General features: G+C 44.3%; 1 protein-coding gene across 11 annotated transcripts in view; it reads right to left on the bottom strand.

The window, feature by feature from the left end:
* Positions 1-3,440: 3,440 nt before the first annotated feature.
* Positions 3,441-13,135, bottom strand: part of Drp2 (dystrophin related protein 2) — a 52,451-nt gene continuing 42,756 nt past the window's right edge. For 10 of the 11 annotated variants that reach the window (XR_003952997.1, XR_001782733.2, XM_030251217.1 and 7 more), the window contains 5 exons: positions 12,988-13,053; positions 12,024-12,167; positions 10,126-10,363; positions 7,727-7,847; positions 3,441-7,439 (listed from right to left, as the gene is read on the bottom strand). Coding sequence is in view for 9 of the 11 variants with exons in the window: in XM_030251217.1 (XP_030107077.1) it covers positions 7,315-7,439; positions 7,727-7,847; positions 10,126-10,363; positions 12,024-12,167; positions 12,988-13,053 (694 nt within the window). In the remaining 2 variants the exon portion in view is untranslated. The remainder of the gene's footprint in view (positions 7,440-7,726; positions 7,848-10,125; positions 10,364-12,023; positions 12,168-12,987; positions 13,054-13,135) is intronic. The other variant, NM_010078.3, reaches the window with a different exon arrangement.

Here is a 13,135-nt window from a genome sequence, read left to right as displayed (position 1 = left end):
GAAAGGCTGCTTTCCTGCTCACTGATTATTTCTTGCCACTTAGCTTTGCTCTATGAGTAGGCATTGAGGGCTGTAGCTGGTTGTTATTCTTTAGCTAAGAGAAGAGTTAGAGCAAAGATACTACCCTTATTCTAAGTCTTCCCATTGTAACTTCCCTAAGAAAAGATTGGTAAATCTAGATTCCTGTAATGCCTATGAAGACTTCCTTAACAACTCTGGATTTCATAAGGGGTTTTTAAAGCTATGTCATTATGGTGTTCTTGTGTGTGTGCTTTAAGGAAAAAATGTTTATTTTAAACAAATGGCTGTGCTTGTAATCAAACTCAAGTACTGTGCCACTAAGCTAAACCTCCTACCCCCCCCATTGCTCTAGAAGAATCAGACTCATATTAGAACACAACGGTAAACTCTACCCTGATCCATTTAGACCACCAAAACAAAAATACCATAGTTTTCTTAATTTATAAGTAAAACTAATTTATGGCCCCGAGTCCTGGAGGATGAGAAATGTAATATAAAGGCATCAACAGATGTGGTCTGACCCCAGATGGCATTAAACCTGGTTTACAGATCATGACTTCTAAGCATCTTTTTCATGGAAGAAGGAGCAAAAAAAATCCTCCAGGTCTGTTATAAAGGGTATTAATCAGGCCTTCGTGACTTAATCACCATTCAAAAGCTCCACATGTTAACTTACTGTAGGTATATTGTAGGTTGGTAATGTTTTAAATAGAAAAATGTTGGGTAGATACATTCACAATGTAACACTTTCTCTTTTTTTTAAAAGAAATTTTAAATTTATTTTATTTATATGAGTACACTGTAGTTGTCTTCAGAGACACCAGAAGGAGGGCATCAGATGGTTGTGAGCCACCATGTGGTTGCTGGGAATTGCACTCAGGACCTCTGGAAGAGCAGTCAGTGCTCTTAACCACTGAGCAATCTTTCCAGCCTGTAACACTTTTTGATAGAAAATGACACAAGATGCCATTAATCTATTAAAAGAGTCCTTGGGTTACAAAACAGCCTATGTCCTTTTGAAGGAAGCAAACCATACCTATATAACACTGGGAGAGTAAAAGGATAAAATAAAGAGTAATACAGACTAGCAGCTCCAGTGTTTAAATTCAATATTCATGTAATAGAAATGAATACATGGTTGCAATTGCAGCCCTACCATTTGTCTTGTAGGTAGGTCACCTCTTTGAGCATCCATCTCGTTATCAGCAAGACCCCAGCCTGCTTCCAATTGAAAAGGTGATGACTGCTCTAAGAAAGGTTAGTGCTCTATCCCAAATAAAAACAAGCAGTGGGGAGAGAACAGTGAATCAGTGAATATAGGTGGGTCCTGGGAAAGTGGGTCAAAGACAGCCGGAATGCTAAGGGCAAATAAAAGGATGTAAGCATGTCCAAAAAGTTATGCTAATATTAGGACAGAAGTATAAGAAGTTCTTAAATAAAAAGATGATACAAAATTGTTTTCTAGAAACCTAGAACTGAAGAGAAGGATAATGAGAAAAGAAATTCTGTGTCAGGATAGGCCAAGAGGCTGAGTTTGAAAGGGAGATGGACCTTCCAGGTCAGCCAAGGTGGAGGACTGGGACAGAAACATCTAAGTCACACCGCTAGACTGCCGAGGAAGGATGGCACATGTGCCACAGGTGGCATTGAGGAGTGACACATTATCAAAGTCTCTGTCCAATACTGTAGCTTGAGAGGAGTCAGAACTGCTGAGAAGCAGGGAAGGAGGTCAGACAACACAAACAAAGATAAACTTGTATATCTTGAGTGCCCTTCTGTTCTCTCTAGTGACACTTCTCAGTGTCACCCATAGGGACTTGCTTTACCACTGCTTTCATCACAAAGTCTTTGCTGTCATGACTCTCCAAACCTTAACATGAGTATATTAAGATGTGTTTACACAATGACACCTTATGAAGTTCTTCTTTGCCACAGCTTGCTAATTATTTGACATTATAGTCCTGTGGTCTCTAATAGGGTATCTGCTAGCCATGCCTAATATATAGCTACCCATGATTGATGTGTCTGTAAATAAACATTATATGATGAATTTCTATAGAAGTACTTGGTGCCGGGTACCCTGAAATCTTACACCATCTGCCTGGGCCATGAACAAAGCTCAGTGGCCAGCTGGCTCAGGTCTTGGTGGAACACCTTGTGCCTTTCCCAGAGTACATGAAGTGACTTGTAAAAGTGACTACAAAACTGTTTACTTGCCTTCCTATCTACGGAGGCTACCATGATGCAGTGTCTCCTCTGTCGTCCTCATTTTTAAGAGGGTGGAGAGCTTTCTGCTTCTGGACTCCAGCTATAGGGCATAGGCCTGCTTAGCTACAATATAGCATTGGGAACTCAGCAACAGGAGGTATACCACCTTACACGTCATCTGATCCCTTTCATTTGAGCATCATCCGTTGAGAAAAATGGACCTGGGGAGCTGTACTGGCTAGTTTTGTTTCAACTTGACACAGCTGGAGTTATCACAGAGAAAGGAGCTTCAGTTGAGGAAATGCCTCCATGAGATCCAACTGTAAGGCATTTTCTCAATTAGTGATCAAGGAGGAAAGGCCCCTTGTAGGTGGGACCATCTCTGGGCTGGTAGTCTTGGGTTCTATATGAGAGCAGGCTGAGCAAGGCAGAGGAAGCAATCCAGTAAAGAACATCCCTCCATGGCTTCTGCATCAGCTCCTGCTTCCTGACCTGCTTGAGTTCCAGTCCTGACTTCCTTGGTGATGAACTGCAATATGGAAGTGTAAGCCGAATAAACCCTTTCCTCCCCAACTTGCTTCTTGGTCCTGATGTTTGTTCAGGAATAGAAACCCTGACTAAGACAGGAGCTTATAGCAATATTCCATTATTGTTGTGTCTCTGTAAGTAACTGTATAGATCTGGGTATCTTGTCGTATCACAAGCTGACATTTTTGACTATTCCAAAGACTCAGCAAAAACAAAATATTCCCAACAAGCGTTTAAATTAATAATATTATTAACTGTAAATGAATAACTCGAAGGATAGTATTCGTTTGGTGGGCTAAAATATTAAACGTAATTGCCCCAATTTATTTTTACTTCTTTGACATGCTTTAAAATTTTTTTAACTATGGATTTGATTCACATTTGTACTGGATGGACACTATTGCTATGAACTGTCAAAGAATGTCAAGGTGCCGATGAAGGACTGACAAATTTATTTTTAGCATGAAATGGCAGTAAATAAAATGATCGTCATCAGTTCATGGGGATATTTTAATGCATATATATATATATATGTTCATTCTCCACAATTTCAGTGTAAAGGACAGAGCTTAACTGTTGGCAGTATTTCTGTGGCTTCTTGACCTATGCTCTTTTCTGTCCACTCCAAAATATTGGAAGAGGGCCGAATGTCATGATCAGAGAGAATAACCAGAGGACCCAAAGTAAACAAATACAAATTTATTCTTCAAAGCAGAATTCAAGGATAAAGTGGGAAAAGCACCACAGTGAGTGGCAACTGAAGTTAACCCATTTGCTCCTAGCCCCCTTTATCCCAAACTTTTCTACATTTGCATGCCACCCTTGACACCTCCCCAATCCCCTGATTTCTGTCCTTGTGATGTGTTCTTGCAGTCTGCCTTTAATACTGCCTTGGGAAGAGCAAGGACATTCAGCAGGTCTTCTTCCAAAAATGGCGGCTAAAGGAGGAGAAGGACACTGGGAGAGGAGCCCTGGCTTTGACTTTTTCCCCTCTCCACAGTCACAAGTGTTAAAACAGTGAGGAATTACTGAAGTATTTCTTTGTCCCAAGTCCCAGGTTTCTGCAGGGAGGCCCACAGATTGGGCTATCCAGCCGAGGAGCTAAACTTTCACAGCCTTAGGGCAATGCCTTAGGTTCTCTCCCAGGACCGTTCCTAACTTCATTGGTTATTTGTCAAAGTACCAAAGGAAGTTGGATGGAATTAATAACAGAAAATAGTCCACAACTCTGCCGCTGAAAATGTTGCTTTCAAACAAATGTTCTAGTCTGAAGCTGGGGACTGAACCCCCAAACCCTTAAAAAACACATATCCCAGGAAGGAATGGTAGTCCTTAAAATTAATCGGGTGGTAAAAAAAAAAAAATCTCCCAGGCTTTGCCTCTGCCTTGCCCCTTGGTTTGTTCTTTCACTATTGTGGCCTGCCAGAGCAGTTCATAAAACACCTGAAATCTCAATCAGGTTTCTCCACTGTGAAGTACTGCCTGAGCCTGGGCCTTGTGAGAAACATTGAGAACCTTGATTCTCACCCTTGCTTTCTGAAGAGAAGGGCACATGTCCGCCTGGGTAGAAAACTCTCTATGGAACTACATACCACAGCCTTATGTCTTCTAGCCAGTCAGCCTTCCCTAACAATTGCCAATCAATGTGAAGGCACGCTGCTTGAGCCAAAAGCACACCTACCCTCTCACTGGCTTATTGTTCTCTATCAAATTCTGTCCAGAATAAATTGCCTACACTATTTGATGACAAATCCAGTATACACATTCCTCATCACGGATGCTATCTCATAAGTCCAAAGGTTTTCCTTAGACTCTAATCCAGCAACTCCTTCACTACCTTCAACTCTAGGGCTATACATTATACAAGAGCTTCAGCATACCACATACCCAGTAACATAGAACACATTTTACTAAATTCAACCTGTGTGAATTCACACCGTCCAAGGAGCCATTTTCATCACTGCAGGCAACTTGCCTACATATGGAGCAGTGACTGCTACTGGATCCCTAAGCAATAGATTCATTTGGAGGCATTACAGGTAAGCACAAGATGGCAAAATGCTGGTGACTCCTTTAGTGAGACTTCAATCTTGACCTGCTGCTTCGGTCTACATCCAGCACAAATCCTACATAACAAGATCAACATCTTTTCTACCAAGTCAGTTCTAATAAAATTGTCACAGACCTGGGTGGCCTCAGAGCTCAAGTAGAGGTTTTAAGCAGGTCTCTTAGATTGTTTAATAGTGTCTGTGCTCCTAAGGCACAGGGAGGCACATGCTTCATAGTTTCTGAGTCCTCTGTTCCACAACAAATTTGTCTGAACTCTGCCCACAATCTAGGCTCCTACAAAGATGCCTTATTCTGACTTATGACTCAGTTCTGTGTTTGATGCTAGCCTTTAAATGCTCGAAATATAAGCAGATACCCAGTACTTCCAAGAGACCTCCAGGCATGAAATTTGACCCTTGGATCTGTGGCTTGGTTGGGGAGAATGCAATCCAGGCTTTTGGAGCCAAGCTACTGCTCTACCTTCCTGGAACAGATCAATCTAGATTCCTAGCAGTTCCATGTGTTTGCTGTGGCTTGGTTTATAACACAGAACTCTAGAAACATCTCACTCTCTCCTGACTGATGACAACCACTGCATACTGTAAGGCCATGATTCAGACCTTAGGACCTAATAAGGGGCATAGGATGCATTCTATGTCTTAGCCTGGCAAAGGCTAACATATGCCCTTTGTACTTCCTTTTTGTAGAGTGGGTAGAGCTTGGGTGTGCTCTATTTTGGTTTCTGAATCATTGTTTAAGGGTGGTAAGAAATTTTTACCCAAGGCCCAAGTCTCAGTGGAACAAAGTCTGAAATTAGTGAAGAGAACAGAATGCCTCTCCCTGTTAGATGTCTCTGTGGCTAGATCTTCCTTGGATTGGTCTAAAGGTCAATTTACCTCAAATATCAGTGTAGAGAAAAGCATCCTAAGGGCACAGCCAGGATGCCTTCCTTCATCTTTCCGCTAGAGACTGAGGCTAACAAAGAGCAAGGCAGGACACTAATTCTTTAAGAACTATTAGAATTTAATATGTGAGTAAGGCTGGGAGAGCACTGATGTACAGTATATATGTAGAATTATGTTATATATATGTATATATGTGTGTGTGTATATATATACACATAAACTCAAAATTTAGTCCATTGCAAGGCTCTGGGGTGAAAGCTCTCCTCGGTAGAAAGTAGTCTAAATGCACTCTGCCTCTGCTCCACGTTCCCCAAGCCACTCTTTCCACATCCACACTCTACTTTGAACAGTTGCTGGACAGAGGAGTCAGAGTATATACAGCCTAGGAAAAGTTAACTCATTTTGAGGACTGGGTTCACCTTTCAGTGTTAGCAACAGTTTTATGTGCAGGAAGACCTTGCTGCTATTCCATCTTGGGTGGAATGTGGCCAGTTTTCTGATTCAAGTCTAGTAGCTTTGAAGCAGAGATCATTATTCAGGCTGGTCAGTTGGAACTTTCCAGTGAATATCTGGGGGCAATCAGCCATCTCACCCAGTCCAACCTATGCTATCACATGGTTATGTCCTGGAGAGCGTCAGGCCCATACTCCCCTAGGATAGAGGGTTTCTTTTCCTTTCTCACACAAGACAGAGAGAGAGAGAGAGAGAGAGAGAGAGAGAGAGAGAGAGAGAGAGAGAGAGAGAGGCCTCTTTGTTGAAGAAGCTGCCACTCCTGCTAGCAGATCAGTGAGGAGAGACTCAGAAAACCAAAAAGAGTGGCTTCAGATGGGTTTCCAGAGCATCTCAATGAGTCTCTTGGGATGCCAAGACCATCAGGAAACAGGAGCATGGGGAAAGGGGATATAAAGAAACAAGTATTTCTTTAATGTTTCCAAATATCGGGTGGAAGCACATCTACAGTGAATTGTTCCTTCACCAGAGAAGCTCTGGTATGTACTGTGGCAGGATAAATCAAAGACACGGGAGGAAAACACCATGTAGATAGAATGAGAGTTGAGAACTATGCTCCGGAGCTGAATTAATAGGACATAAACTGCCCAGACTTCCCAAGGGGCATTTTGGAGGACTATCTCAGTGATAACCATTTGTCTCTTTCAGTTGAGCCAGAGGGTAGGAATAACCCTTGGGGGAATCAATAATTCAGGACCTTGGGGCCATTAGTCTTTCAATTCTATGATTCCATGAAGAAGTGAAAGGGACCAGTGGGCACTGCTTAGCTCTGCAAGGTAACTTTCTGCTCCTTATCTGGGTGACAAGTGCCTTCGTCTGGGCTGCAAGAGCAGACTAACATTGAGGGACAAGCTCAATCTTAAGGATTATCGAGGACATTTCTAGAGTCAGAGGAAGCACACCTCTCCTCCCCTCTTCCCCGACCACATCTCACATACCATTAGATCTCTGCTGCTGCCCCAGGCCCAAACATCTCTGGCTGAGGAACGTGGGGCCAGTGGTTCCTGGAAAGTTTGGGCAAAGGTTAAGGGAAGGAAGGCATTGACAAGAATGGGGAAAGGACTATGAGCTACAGGATGGGGCTCTGACTCCATCAAGAGGCCAGCAGAGTGTTTGCAGTCACATCAGAGCTTCGCACACTGGGGAAGGCATGGCGGAGCTTCTCCATGATGTCTTCTAAGCATAGGCTGACATCCTGACTCTTTGACCCCACATCATCTAAGTTAGAAGAGAGAGATTTGGAAAGATATTTTGAGATTTCCTTTATAAGAAGGAAGGCAAGAGGCTGGGGTAGGCTGAGGTAGGCTTCTATTAGCTGAACAGTGGATTCAGAGTACTCATACCCTCCCATTCAAATGAGTACTATGGAGGAGACACTCACTAGACATTTGTAGAAGAAGCATATGAGAAAAACAGTCAACAGATCAATTACACACAACCCTAGCCCCAGCTCTAGTAAAACTTTGGGAAGGAGAAATGGCTGGAGGTTCCATGGGGGAACTTACCTGCAACCTCAGTGTCTGGAGTAGTCTGTCCCTTCTCCCGGGGATGACTGCCTTCTGACTGGCGTGGAGAGGAAGCTAGGGAGGAGCCTGCAGAGCCATTGCCATCTGATTCACTGGGTGGCTAGCAAGAGGGACGAAGTAATTTAAGTGGCTTTGTCTTCATGGCCTCATTCTTAGATCCCAGCACTTAAAACGGAACCTTAGAGACTCTGTGCCCACCCTTTTGCCCTGGGTCTTTTAAGAAGCTTTTCACAGCGCCATAAACTCTGCTTTCCCCCTTTATGAAACCCTTTAGATTGTTCAACTATCGATTAAATTCTTGTTTTAACAACACGAGCCAAAGGCTCCTGGTTCTTGTAAGAGTGGCACAGCACCTAAGGGTCTTTTGCTGCCATTTTAACTACAATTAGGCTACTTAGAGCCCGATTTTTTTTTCTGGGGTTTCATCATTGTACACCTGATCCTCATGGCATAGCAGATGTTAGAGAACTCCAGGAATTCATTAGAGATTGTCCCTGGAAATAAAGGGGCCAATGACACACATGCCATAAGAGAGCAGAATGGGGGGGGGCTGACTGGGAGAGAAGGACAGAAACTGGAGGGGGAAGGGCACAGAGAAGGGAAATGGGGAGGAGAACAGATGAGAACAAAACATGGAAATACAGATGTACAGAGGCCAGGATGAAAATAGTATTTTGAATGTGAATTTAAAAATCAGTTAAACCGGGCTTAATCCCAGCACTTGGGAGGCAGAGGCAGGCAGATTTCTGAGTTCGAGGCCAGCCTGGTCTACAGAGTGAGTTCCAGGATAGCCAGGGCTACACAGAGAAACCCTGTCTCACACTCAGCCCCCCAAAATCAGTTAAGAAAGGAAAAAGGCTGTTCTTTGGATAATAAAGAGAATGAGGGCACTGTCAGTTGCATATGATGCCAAGGACAGATAATTGTGATTATCTGATTATGTGCTATATTCCTAGTATCTTGCTGAATTCTGCACATACATTATTTGATTTTAGGATGGTTACAATCCTATGATGTTGGTACTGTTACTTTTTAAAGTGTTTACCTATTATTATTACTGTGTGTACATGTGTGTTACGTGCAGATGCATTTATGCTATAGAGCAGATGTGTAGGTCACAAGACAACCTCATGGAGTTGGCTCTCTCTTTCCACCTGCATGTGGATCCCAGAGATTGAACCCAGGTTGTCAAGCCTGCATGGCAAGGGCTGAGGCAGCGGAGCCACCTTGCTAGCCCCTTTTAAAATAGATTTATTTTTATTTTTATGTGGGATAACTGTGAGTGTATGTCACATGTGTGTGGCTACTTCCGGAGGCCAGAAAAGGTGCCGGACTCCTTACCCCTGGAGTTACTCATGGTTGTACACCAACCTACACAGTGCTGGGCAACCAAACTCTGGTCCTTTGGATGAGCAGTCTTCACTTCTGCTGGTATTATCATTACCTCTGTTTTACAGATAAAGGAACTGGGGCCAAATAGGGGTAAATGACTCTCTGAGCCTCCACAGTCACTACATTCAAGCCCAGGCTGTCTGACCCCAGAGCTGCCTGACCTCCCAGAGACAAAAAGGGCAAATTGCAACGAAAGAGCCCTTTATTGTAAAACTATTTCTCTTGCCAAACATGTCTAAATCTAAAAATGCCACATTTTGGATTGTGGGTTGGTATCTACATGTGCACAAATGTGGGTACATTTGTGTGCATTGACATGTATACGTATGGGCATGCATGTGGAGGCTAGAGAACCAACCTCCTTGGCCGTCAATCCTTAGGTGGCGGTCACCTTTCTTTTCTGTTTTCATTGCTTTGTTTTGAGAGACAGGGTCTTTCATGGGCCTGGAATTCACCAAGTAGGCTAGGCTGGCCAGCAAGACCCAGAAGTCCATGTCCCGGGCACAGAAATTCCAAGTGTGTGTCACCACACTGGGCTTAAAAAATAAAATAAAACAAAACAAAACAAAACAAAACAAAACAAAAAAAGCCCATGGTCTCTGCAGATGCAGCTCAGGTCCTCATGCTCGGTGCTACACTGAGTCCCTTTGGTTTCAGTTGGTTTTTGAAGTTTGCTCTTTTAATACCAAATTCCATTGGGCTGTGAAATAGAGCCTCCTTAAAAGTCCTTAAAAGTCCAATAGGTAGCTTGAGAGTGACACACAGAGGCAGTGTGGAAGTGAATGGGAAGCGGGCTGGTTAAGGATGTATCCATTCTGCCCACCTCCTTCTTCCTCCCGTCATCCCAATTGCCAGTCAGCTCTTCCCAAGAAGTTGACTGACTGCCACATCCTAGTGGCACTTTCTCTTTCTCTCTGCTCCAACCCCAGCTCTCTGTGCCCTCCTCCGGACCTGGAGCTGCCCTGGTTCTGTGGCTCCAGCCTCACCTGCAGGAGCAGCTCCCTCAGGCGTTGCAGCTGAGACTCGAGCTGCTTGTTGTGGTCTTCAAGGATCTGCATGCGCGTCTCCAGGCGGCTTTTGTGCTGCCGCAGGATCCTGGCTTCAGCCAGAAGTTCTTCATTGCGGTGGTCTGGGGTGGCTTCAGCAGAGCCCTCAACCAGGGTAGGTGCCTCGGCTGCCTCCTCGTGCTGCCATTTCAGGCGCCTCAGCTCTCCCTGGAGAATCCTGCCATGGACATAGACGCCAAGACCTAAGGCTTTAATGGAGTCAACTAGCTATCCAGTTTCCATGGGTTCCCTCTTTCTCATGTGTGAGGAGGTCTCTGTGACCTCCCAACCCAATCCCTGGAGACGCTCGGCTTGAAATGGCCATGGCCACTTCCTCTCCAGCCTGCCTGACATTTACACTGCCATCCTGAAGCCTCAGAGCAGTGAACTGACATTTCACAGAAGAAATGTCTTAGGGCTTTGATGCTTTGGGGATTAATTTTGACCTTCAAAAGCAGGTAAGAACATGTTCTGCAAATAAAAGAGGCATTAGTGCCAACGGCTTACCTATTACCCTACTTATAGATTTTTAGATTCTCAGCGAAGACATAGCATAAATAAAGAGATCACCTATCCTGCTGTCTCTCTCTAGCCCTCCAACTGGACCTGTTTTGAATATTCATAATGAGTCATCAAGGAGACACCCCAAATTCAGGGATTATCACTTTCTGTTGTTTAGGCGAAGAGAATCGTGTTCTTTCCAGCATTTCCCAGAGCTTGCTCTCTGCTGCTTCAATGTGGCGGTTCTCTGACCTTCCCTGGAGAAACCAGGCCTTTGCTCATAGTTCACTCCATTGTATAACGATAGTTTGTCCTCATGTTCACAACTAGTCCACAGTTCACACCACTGCAGTGCCCTGCCCTTCAAGTTCAACAACGCTTAAATGGATCTCTCTCCTATTCAATGTGATGGGCTTACACTCATGGCGTGCTTTCTCCGGACAGTGTCGTTTGCTGGGAAAGTTTCTAAAAGCTTACTGTATGTTTGTGCATTTATCTTTCCAGGACTGGTGACACACACTTTGCACACTGGTCCTCACCTGCACCCCAGCACCCGAGGAACATCGTTCTAAGACTTGCCATGCCAAGGGTGGTGTGGAGACCAGTGATACTAATATCCCCGACAGCTGGTTAGGAATTGAAACCCGGGCCCTCCACACCCAGGAGTGAGGTGAGGCCTTGCATTTTTTCCAAGCTTTGCCGTTGAGTCCTGTGTACACTCATGCTTGAAGTGCACTGCCCTTAGAGACTCTGCCTTCAACTCCTGTCAGGCCCATGCAGCTACCTCTACTTCTGTGGAGACTGATACCATATGTGGCACTTTGTCTCTTCTGCTTCGGAAATGCTGGATGTAGGGTCATACACACACACACACACACACACACACACACACACACACACACACACCGGGAAAATTTCACTCAGTAGCAAGTAGTTCTTTCTAGTTTTACTGCAGAAAGTTTTGTTTTGTTTTGTTTTGAGAGCAAGAACAGGTTGTATTCTCATCTGCATTTTTCTAGTGTTCTCTCTACGTGTATCTAACAGGTACTCAGAAAAGTCAGGGTTATATTACGAGGACTCAAACAATTATTAGAAGAATCAACCTTGATTAACCCTTACTATAAGGACTGACACATTCTATGCTTGATCTCATTTGGTTTTCAAAAGAAGCCTGGCAAGTTGGCCTCATTATTACCCCTATTAAACAGCTGAGAAAACGGAAGCTCATAAGTTGTAAGTGACTTGATTCAGGTTACATAGCACATCAAGTGTCAAGGTTAAAGCTCAAGCTGGCAGCCTCTGGCACCCACACTAATTTACGACGTGACAATACCTACCGGTTCTCATCTTCTAAATGGGCCAAGATCTTCTCTAGCTCCCCCTTGCTTTCTGTGGCCATGCTGCATGGAGCCTGCTGTCCAAAGGCCGGCTCTCGGTCTGTGATGGGGCTGGAGTGCCGCAACAGGTACTGGTCCTCATCGCTGCATGGGTGTGGACAGAGGAAGGGAGGTGACCAGGTGTTGAACACAGAAACAAGTCAGGGAGCCGATTCTCAGATCCCAGCTCAGACCCCAGGAAATGTATACTGGCCCATTTACTTTGCAGTCACATAAAGAAAGCCAGGCATCAAGTTCAGGCTTTAGGATGTTGAAAGAGTGTCTGAGAGAGGACTGGGAGATATTTCCAGGATGTTAAGGTTTCTGGGGTCTTCTCGAGTATAATGAGACAATCACCTTCCCTTCCATGCTGTTTCCCCCTCTACGTGTCTTTCCTTTCTCACCTTCCAGAAGGATCTGGTCCCAGTTAGGACCAGACTGTTTGTCCATGTCAGCAGTTCCTAGACTTTCTTTACAGGCAAGGAACCAATCTTACAGTGGCAAGGACTCCCTCTCTGTCCTATGGCATCAGACCTCCCTTAGGCCATATTTGAGTCAAGTCTCTGTTTTCTCTTAGGGCTTCTGTAACATTAATGGGGTTTTCTATCTGGAGCACAAGATGATGGCTCCTTTCTGCAGCTTTAGACAGGAGCCTTTTTTTTTTCTTTTTCTCTTTCTTCAAAGTTGGGCATGGAAAGATGCTATCATGTGATATGAAGGGGCCTTGGTAGATAGCTCAGTTGACAGATGAGAAATTGCTTCTCTTCCTAAAACACTGTCTTCAGGAAGCAGCCTTGCTGCCTCAGGGAATCAAGGACCCTAACCACCATCCTCCCATTCTCTTGATGTGATACCATTCCCAAACAGTGGCAGAAGGATCCCAAAGACAGCTATTTCTGGAAAATTAGCAGCTGTGGAAACTCACATGCTATCATCCGGGGACAGGCTGTCATTAAAAAAGGAACAATTTTGACTTTCCATCTCAGCAAGCCTAGAAAGACAGAGCCATAATAGGAGAGAATGCAGGATGTGGGGTCTGCTTCCAACCCCAGCACTCCAATGGCACAATAGGA

Source organism: Mus musculus, chromosome X (genome assembly GCF_000001635.26).
Source record: "Mus musculus strain C57BL/6J chromosome X, GRCm38.p6 C57BL/6J".
Classification (NCBI taxonomy): domain Eukaryota; kingdom Metazoa; phylum Chordata; class Mammalia; order Rodentia; family Muridae; genus Mus; species Mus musculus.
This window is presented reverse-complemented; position numbering and strand designations above follow the sequence as displayed.